Source organism: Meleagris gallopavo, chromosome 1, assembly GCF_000146605.3.
Source record: "Meleagris gallopavo isolate NT-WF06-2002-E0010 breed Aviagen turkey brand Nicholas breeding stock chromosome 1, Turkey_5.1, whole genome shotgun sequence".
In the NCBI taxonomy this organism is placed as follows: domain Eukaryota; kingdom Metazoa; phylum Chordata; class Aves; order Galliformes; family Phasianidae; genus Meleagris; species Meleagris gallopavo.
In genome coordinates this window covers 132,539,289-132,548,706 of record NC_015011.2, presented here as the reverse complement: position 1 = coordinate 132,548,706, position 9,418 = coordinate 132,539,289, and the positions used below count along the sequence as shown (strand labels likewise).

The 9,418-nt window shown below is 37.9% G+C and overlaps 1 protein-coding gene and 1 long non-coding RNA gene across 2 annotated transcripts in view; one reads left to right on the top strand and one right to left on the bottom strand.

Annotated features, from left to right (window-relative positions):
• LOC109371106 overlaps nucleotides 1–1,408 on the top strand; it is a 13,475-nt gene extending 12,067 nt beyond the window's left edge. Inside the window, exons 2-3 of the long non-coding RNA XR_002121787.2 lie at nucleotides 52–92; nucleotides 1,297–1,408. This is a non-coding gene — a long non-coding RNA (uncharacterized LOC109371106). The remainder of the gene's footprint in view (nucleotides 1–51; nucleotides 93–1,296) is intronic.
• A 128-nt stretch (nucleotides 1,409–1,536) lies between these two features.
• On the bottom strand, nucleotides 1,537–7,660 carry SULT1C4 (sulfotransferase family 1C member 4). The gene is made up of 9 exons (XM_003203184.4): nucleotides 7,589–7,660; nucleotides 7,087–7,187; nucleotides 6,455–6,632; nucleotides 4,744–4,881; nucleotides 4,178–4,275; nucleotides 3,729–3,855; nucleotides 2,637–2,731; nucleotides 2,263–2,443; nucleotides 1,537–2,114 (listed from the first exon to the last, which is right to left on the bottom strand). Exons 3-9 carry the CDS (start codon nucleotides 6,624–6,626, stop codon nucleotides 2,002–2,004), a joined length of 924 nt encoding a protein of 307 aa, XP_003203232.1. The 5' UTR covers nucleotides 6,627–6,632; nucleotides 7,087–7,187; nucleotides 7,589–7,660; the 3' UTR covers nucleotides 1,537–2,001.
• Nucleotides 7,661–9,418: the final 1,758 nt, after the last annotated feature.

Sequence of the window (9,418 nt, the reverse complement as noted above, 5' to 3'; positions counted from 1 at the left end):
TCTCCCAAGATTGCTTTCTCTGACCTGCATTATTTTTTATCTGCTTTTCAGAGCAGCTGAATTCCAGATGGGTGAAGATATAGCTAAGGAAGGTAAACAAGTATGACACAAGCCTATGTCACCCTCACTCTGCAGCAGATGCCTTCAGCATTTTGTCCTTCTAGTAAACAGAGAGAGTTCAAAAGAGGAGCAAATAGGTCACCTGTGCAACCTCAGAATATGTTATCTAGCTACTGAGTTAAGCATATTTTCTATTTACTGATAGCTCTTATGACCCTTAATGAGGATTAGATTGACAAAGAGCTGACTCACTTCATTTCTTGGAATGACCCAAGAGAATAGAAATAGTCAGAGAGCAGGCAACACCTTTTCCTTGTACTGGTGACAGTGAAATAACAAGCTAAGTTAATCATGAACAAAAGCTAGAGAAGTCACTGAAGTCTCCCCAGGCTCATATTTAATTTTGCTGCAAGGAGCAGCAGCACCTCTGCCAGATGATTTTTTTTCTCAGATAGCCAGTTTTCAGATCATCCTTTATATGCAGGCAGGTATCCCCACTGACCAAAAGTCCTCCCAATGCCTACGTTTGCATCTGTTTAACAGATGCATACTTCTAGTTCCAGTATTTCCTGCATTTTTAAAGGAAACTTTTTGGGTTGAGAGCTGACAATTTAACTTCCACATTTGATGGGAAGCCTTTTGTTGTTTCCAAACTTGACATTGGTGTTCTTTAAGGAACTATGTTCAGTTTAGATATTTGGATAAATCTCTAGCCCGAAATGGTTCTGTGCACACTGGCTTTTGCTGCTGTTATTAGATCCCTGGAACCTCCTTGGACCGAAGAGAAAATTCACACAGTAAACATTTTGTGTTGAGCTACAGAGTCCAAGACTGCTGTAGTTGTTTTCCCTCTGATGTTCAGGCTGCAAATCCAGTTAAACAGGAACTCTTCAGGGGCTTTTTGTGTGTTGAACTCAATAGCGACACTTTAAATATAGAACAGGTTTGATTGGTAATAGTTGTCTGTGATTATGGATTATTTTAACTAATTTCCTTCCAACTGAAGAAATGGCTATAGTTCTGGTGCTAATGCTAAAGCATTGTTTGATCATACTGAGCAAGCCTTATTGCAACTAAAGGTTCTAATTTAGCTGTTTTTATATTTAGTCAACAAGGGAAGAGCAGAGAAAAGGAGCAGGTGATAATGTGATAAGTCTAATGGATACATTTATAAAGGTAGAGAAGGGGCAGATATTGTCAGCACTGACTCTTGACCTGCTTCGTATGAACTTTCAGGATTTTCTGCAGATGTTTGGAGAAGTTGGTGCTATTCATTTCAAAAAGGCAACAATGGCAAAAGCTTCTTGTCGTGATGCAGTAGTGTCTACAACCTTCACAGCTCATTGAAGATGAGTACCTCTCTATAGCCCTGTAACAAATTTCATCAGATAATGGGTGTTTGATGTTTTTGGAAATGCTGCTTTCATCTCAATGGCATTTATGATGCCTGGCTTAAAACAAGAAAAAATAAAATGATTCTACTTGGTGCACTTCTCTTGTTTTGTTTATTCTTGACCAACATTTAAAATTCTTTATTGTTGATATTTAATAATTAACATTTATACAGTGTGGGAATAACATATTATAATGCCCACAGCTTGTGCAATCTTTTAACAACTTTTTTTCCTGTTTGTTTCCTAATTTCTGATTTGAAAATGCCGGTGATATCAACTGCAGTTTAACAGACAGAAACCCGAAATGTCTGAAATAATTTAGATAATGCTAAAAGTTACTGTGGAAGGGTTGAATGGCAAATAACCAGGGAGGGAGTATTTTCTTCAGGGAGGCAAATCTACATTTCCACGTAGTTTGAACAATCTCACTGTAATGAAAAATCAGTAGGGTGTGAAAGATTTTGAAAGGCATTTTGTGAAGGAAAAGCAAAATATGGAAAAAGGAAAATGCTGATAGATTGTAAAAAATAACTGCCATTGCTAATATTCACAGTTCCGTGCGAAAAACGAGAGAGGTATCAGCCATTTTCTTCTTATAATCCTGATCAAATTTCTTATTCAGTGCCACAGTGAAATAATTCTTCCAGTCTCCAACAGCTCCTATGAAAAAGAAAATATTTTAATTTACTATTATTTCTTGAAGCCCGTTAACCATGACTTACTAAAGATCTATACTTACATAGAACAATTATTTCAAGGAAGATTGACAAGCAGAAAGAGACTTAATGCCAGCAATAAAATTCAGTACCTTTTCTCATGAATGGGGAAACTGAGTGATCCATTATTCCCACAAAATCCCTAGTGTAGTTTGCCATGGGATTGTCTTTCATTATCTCAAATGAGGTATTATATATTATCTTGTTGAGAACCTTGTCATCTAAGTCCTTCTCCAAAAACTTCATAATCTTCTGAATTTCTCTCTCTGGATTCTGCAGAGAAGAAAGTACGACATGAAACAGAGCCAAAAAACGCAAGGAAATTGCAGTTGATCTCAAGGTGAAAAGTCGGGTTGTCTGAAGATTTACAGGTACAAATGACACAATAGCATCTGTTGATTGTAGATAATATCTACGGAACTACAGATTTCAAACAGATCTCTATAAACACACATTCAGGCTTTACCTCTTTCATATCTTCATAGAAGAGGTAGAGAATACGGTGCTTGTCTTTTGCCTTCCACCATCCTTTTACATGGTCATACCAGGAACCCCAGAGCACTGAAAAAGGAGTAAAAGCAGGAGCAACTATCAATACCCAGTCTTATCTTGAAGTGTCTGTGTCTCTGACACTCCCTCCACAATCAATGTCTATATATTTCCCTGTTTTTTAAGCTAGTTTTGATTCACGTTCAATTTGCCCTGCAGGGCGTGGGACTATACAGACAAGAAAGATCCCTTTCAACCTGTATTATTCTAACTGGTTGAATTATTTGGTATGCTGTCAGAAATGGCTGTTTCTCTCCAGTAAGTACCAAGGTGACTGGCTTGGACAGAGGTTGCTATGTTCTAAGCAACTGCACTGGGACAAGGAGGCATGCAAGTGGAGACGTTCAATTAGGCATGAGACTTTCACTCTGGTCCAGACAGAGGTGCTTCTAGGCCTACGTATTTCCAAAAAGGACCTATAGAAACTTTTACTGACCAAAACTGAACACTGTCATCCAAATGAACAGGTTTTATTTTTTGGATATGAGTGCCTCTTTTAGAAGAGGAAGAATCAGTTTCTGGGGTTGCCTGTCCATAGCTAGATAATTGGCTTTTTTCAGATGCCTGATTTTTAGACAGATGAATTTAGGCAAAAGGACTCCCCTAGCACAAATTCACACTGCACAATCTATGCATAATTAAACTTGGCTCTCTTGTGTGTCATGCTAGAATACAGCCATTGAGCTGTTGTATTTTCCCTGATGACTTCTAAGCAGGTTTCTTTTAACCTCACAGAGAAAAACCTAAAAATCATCACGTATGGTTTTGAAAGATAATGGAGTAAAGAGTAGCGCTGTTTTTTTTTCTCTCAAAGTGTGCATGTAAAGATGTAGTTCATCTTTTAGGTATTCAAAGGTAAAAACCTCTGAATGAAGAGAAATTACTATCGAAACACTTTTTGTGGATATTCCTCCACAGACTGTCAGCACTGAATTTCAAAACAGATATTTAGCTATTGGGTAGTTTTAAATGAATAAAATTTCTTAAACAACTAATTGCAGCTCATCACCTTCTCCACTCATGAATTTCTCTGTGAACTCCTCGATGGTTCCTGGGTCAGGCAATACTTTATTCATCCTGTGGAAATGGTAGTATGACACCAGGTTGTCTTTTGCATTTCTTGCCACATAGATGATCTTCGTTAGATGTGAAAATGAGAGAGAAAGAGAGACAGAAAGTACAAGATTAAGCATGCTTCCATGGATACTGAGCTTCTCCTTATGTTTTCTCTTGGAGCCTGAGTAACAAAGGCTGAAAAGATTTTGCTTGGAAACTGCCATTCTCTGACGTCTAACACAGAAAATTCAGCCATCACTTCTTTGTTTCACACAGACTTTGAGCAGTAAAGGGGAGATAGCTGAGGAGACCTTTCACAAAGATTCTGGAAACCACATCCAGTCTGCCTTTATTACTTTCTTTCCATTTGAAGTAGAGAGATTCCTACCTCTTCAGCCTTACCTTGCAGTTTTGTTCCCAGAAGGAGGGAGGCACCAGCTGCACAGGGAGATGAGTTTTCATTGTTCGTGGAGAAGGCATTGCTTCAGCTAACTTCAGGCCTGCAGAATGACTATTTATGAGAACTGACCCGCTCTTTAAGTTTTACTTGTGCTTCTTTGCTATTGAGATTTTGATGGTGACTGTTTAGAAAGTCACCTTATAATGATCACTTATCTCCAAAGCAACTAAACAGAATGTAGACAACATTGCATAAGCAACTTTTGTGCTTCTGAAGGAATTTTTACTCATGTAATTTTACTTACGTTTTGAGGACATCTGCAGCTGACTTAGGTACTGTGGAATATGACACACAGCTTACAGGCACACATCCAGTAGGGCCTGTGCCATATCTGCCAGCCTTGTATCATCTTGTGTAGCACTTGATGCTTGTGCTAAAGCAACTGAATTGCACCCTCATTCTTGTTGTGGCACATGGTGCAGTGGCAAAGAAAGCCCGTGGCATCAGTTCTGGATGCTTGTTTTATTTCACTTCATTTAAAATACAAATCTATTTACGTGATATTCACCTGAGTATCCGAGAGATGAAGAATCTGGGATATACCACTCAAGGAAAGGATGGCGTTTGTAAGTACTGGCACGTCTACACTTCTCAATGTCTCCATTTTGTTCAATCATATCCACTATCTCTTGTGTCCACGTAGTACCTGAAAATGTCAGTGCTTAGATGTTTCCCCTGGGGAGAGCTGAGAGTCTCTTCTGCTAGGGAACTGAAAGCTGGAAGGATGGAATCCGTGTCAAAAGAGGAAGGAACAGCACAGTGCGTGATTGAAAAAACAGCAAGAGAGGATAATGGAGGAAAAATGCATAATTAGGTATATAAAAAGGTGATTTCCTAAGCACAGTTTCAGGGATTCTGTTTTTGAAAGGTTTTCTCTTTCTAACAGAAACACTCTCCACTGCCACTCCAAGATAAACAGACATAATACAGTTTGGAGACTGCATTATTTGAAAAGAAGAATGAAACTCCCATATCCCAACTTCCACCTTTTCACAACAATTCAACAATTTCAATTTTTCTTTTCTTCCTGAATTTGAATGAAAAAAAAAAAAGAAATACGTAATCTTTGAGTGAGTATATAGTTTGACAATATAAAAAAGTTGCAGTATTTTCAATGTTCCCATGTGAAATGCTTTAATGAAGCTCAGTACATTTTATTTCATCTGCCTGAGCTAATGGAACACCTTGTGAGAGATACAGAATTGTGTCTCTCATGTGCCTCTTTTTCCTTGTAGCTGTGGTCATGAGGTTAATCACATCTCTTCCCAGGTACTTTGGCTAGACAACCAGCTAAGGAAAAACCTGGAAAGTTATATGGATAGGAAATTCAGCCACTAATAGGATGCTTGAACTGTGTGGACCTGGCAGATATAATATAATGTCAAACGTACTCCTGATTTTATTTATTTTCAGTTATACGGTTGAGAAATTTTAATCTAGGCAGACTAAAATAACGTCCTTTTAGTTAAAGTAGACTAGAAATAAGCTAAAATCTTTCAGCAAAATATTTTCTCTACCTTCAAAAATAAATGATTTTGGGTAACAATATGCATTCTTTTTTTCTGCTGGAAACCACACGTAAAAATTCTTGCTAGTTTTTTATGATCATCAAATACTACTGAGTCTGTTCTCAAATCCCCTGAACTGTATGTGTTTTTGTTCATTCAGTGTAAGTATTGAAAGCTTGCTACTTGTTGCTTTCCCATATAATAAGTATAAATGATCTAATCAAGAGGAGAAATAGTAATTAATTAAATGTCCAGTCAATGAATTTGGTTATTTATTTAAGGAAAGTAGTCTATCTCCAGTTAGGTTTCCTGTACTGGTTTATGCTGTCATTTGTATATGGTAATTCAAGCATGAATGCAATTCATATTTGTACAGTTTTTGTTATTTCTCAATGAACTGTGATTTTTACTAGACTTTGTTAAATAACCATCTGCTGATAGAAAAGTTCTACAGTACGTATCTAGCGTACAGCCTAAATTGAAGGAAATGTGTGAGCAATTAGACTTTGACCATTTGAACTTCAATAGTAATAGTCCGTAATTTCTGCCAAAGGAGTCAAAAGTTGCTCACCACAGCTAACAGAGTTTCATGTCTTTAAAATGTAAGTCAGTTTTAGGATTAAACAAATATCAGTCACAACAGAAAAATGAAATTCTCCATTCCAGTAGTGAGCACTATCCCAAATTTTTCTATTTCCTGTGCACACAAACCTGCTTTTGCATATGTTGCAATGAGCAGATCATCAGGTCTGGCTTTGAAGTTCCACACTTGATCCCATATGGTGCATATTGGTTTCGTGACAGGAATACCTTGCACTTCACCCATTTCAGATCGAAGCATATCATCATCCAGACTCAAATTTTTCATTTTATCCAGGGCCATTTTGTCCTGCATGAGGAATGAAAGGCTTGAAAATTGACGTGTTTGCCAAATTGACTCACCCAACCTCAAGGTCCCTTTCCATATCCTCTGATTTACTTGCCTGTATTTCAACCTATCTGAGTCCATATTTGTGCTCCTAGATGAAATTTGAAGAAATGCTTGGCATATTGCTGTTGTAACTCTCAGCATCTTTAAAAACACTCCATTTACTCAGATACAAGGAGAGATTAAGAAACCCCAAACATTATTTCCATCTTTAGGTATTTTAGAAAACATATTTATGTAAAACATTGACTGGAATTGTGACCTTTGAAAGGCAAGAAAAATTAATCAGGGATGTGATTCAAAAGACAATAGAGCCTAAAATCTCCCACTGAAGTCAGCACATAGGACCCAACCCTTTGTTCTGAAAGAAAATAAACAGACTCTCCTGATAACACCCCTTGGGCCTGATACTCACGATAAATATGTGCAGAACTTGTCTGGTCTGTGTTTCGTTCTTGCAGCTTTTCACTTTTAGAGTTTTTTGCTGAATACTGGATTTTTTTGCCGATAAATAACCTGAAACAGATAGATGATTAACTAAAGTCTGTTACACATTAATTATTTAAATCAACCCAGTTGAATCCGCTGCCCATTCTACAGCTTTGCAAAAAGTAGTTGCAGGTTTATGTATCCCTCTTGAGGAATATTCTAGCCATAAAATTCAGAGTTCCAGAATCTGATTGGTGAAAATTTCTGCTTTAGGGGAGGCTACAGAAATAACCTCAATTACAAATACGGATTAGAAAGGATAAAAGACAGATTTAAATTTCAACAGCAAACATTGTCAAAATATTTCCTTTTGTTTCCATATTTACTCACATCTGTTTTCACACAGATTCTGTTGAACAGAGCAAAAAGTTGGTTGGTGACTGAGCTCTGAGTTAAGAAATTAAAGAGAAAAAAAGTAAGAAACTTACAAGAGAAGTTTTCATGCTTGAATGTCTTCAGCCATAGGTCATATTAGTGACAGTGTAACTGCTCAGATCTTCAGACAGATGTAGAATGAAAGCTTGGGTGGAGTTTCTATCTCTCCATGAGTGTGATGAGAGCAAGGGAGGAAATACATCAGCAGCCAATAGCTGAAGAGTTTTTCTGGCTTGGTTAACTAACTCCTTTTTAATCCTGTCATGGAAAACTACTTTGAATTCTCATCTGAAGTATGATTCTTTGCTGAAAACAACCTTGGATGTTGACTACTACCTCCAGAAAGATTATTTTAACTTGTCTGTATTGTTGTCAATAGTCATGAAATGATACATTTTCTTTCTAATATTAGTCTAAGTTGCCAGGACAGTTTATTTGCTGTTAACACCTAAGATCCATGGGACTGAATAAATTGGTTTCATTTTCATGATATTTGGCACAATGCTTATTTAATGAAAGTCCAAGGATATGTTTTATTGATGGGGCTAGCCATTTTTGCTATAGACTACTTTCTAACAGGCTCACTTCTCAACTAGCATGGCATTGCAGGGTTTGGGATCCGTGCACATGAGGTAATGCTTCTTTCTAAAATCTAAGTTTCTGCCTAACTTTGTATGAGGTGCTGGGAGAGATAATGATGTGCCCTACATGAGTCACAAACAGCACAGTAACACTGGCTGACAAAAGTGGGATAATGACACTTTTATATCTAATTCTCAAATATTGCAGTCAGATGTTTGAATGCATCAGAAGAAGTTACTCTTTTCCTGAGGCAAAATGTAGGTCACTTCAGCTGAACTCAAGAAAGTTTGGATGGATTGTATTCACAAGCAAAATTATGAATACATAGCACTGCTATCTGGTCCTGCTTCTATTTTTGATTGAAGGTATGCAGGCACTCTGCGTCCTCAAAACTCCTGTTTGGTTATCCTTTGGATGGCAAGATATGTATCTGAAATAGCTTTCTTTCTGTTTCCATTTTAAAAGATATTTCGCGGATCCAAATCAAATGAGGATGTGGCCATCCTTGCACAATCTTTTATGGAGGGCTAATCAGCATTCTACCCCTTGATCCATATGCAGTTTACATTTCCCAGAAATTTTACAGGTTATATGTTATGTTAGTAATGTGGTCTTTTGTACAAAGCCCAAGAGAGCTGACGTGAACTGTTCAAGATCACTGATACATAGATTCATAGAGTCATAGAATGGTGTGGGTTGGAAGGGACATTAAAGACCATCTAGTTTCAACCCCTTTCCATGGGCAGAGACACCTTCTAGTAGACCATTTTGCTCAAAGGCCCATCCAACCTGGCCTTGAACACTTCTAGGGATGGGTCATCCATTCCTTCTCTGGGCAGTCTGTGGCAATGCCTCACTGCCCTCATCCTTAAGAATTTCTTATATCTAATCAAAGTCTACCCTTTTTTATTTTAAAACCATTATGTCTTGTTCTGTCACTCTACTTCCTGATATAGAGTCCCTTCCCATTTTTCCTGTAGGCCCTTTTAAATTTTTAAAGGCTGCAATGAGGTCTGCTGAAACCCTTCTCTTCTTCAGGCTTAAAAACCTCAGCTCCCTCAGCCTGTCTTCTGGGCTGCAGGCACAATTGCTGGCTCATGTTCAGCTTTTCATCTACTACTACTCCCAGATAAGGCTGTACTTCATCCATTTTCCACTCAACCTGTATTTGTGTTTGGGATTGCCCTGATCCAGTTGCAGGACCTTGCACTTGGCGCTGTTGAACTGCATGAGATTTGTGTGGGCCCACCTCTCAAACTTGTCAAGGTCTCTCTGGATGACATCCCTTCCCTCTAGTGTGT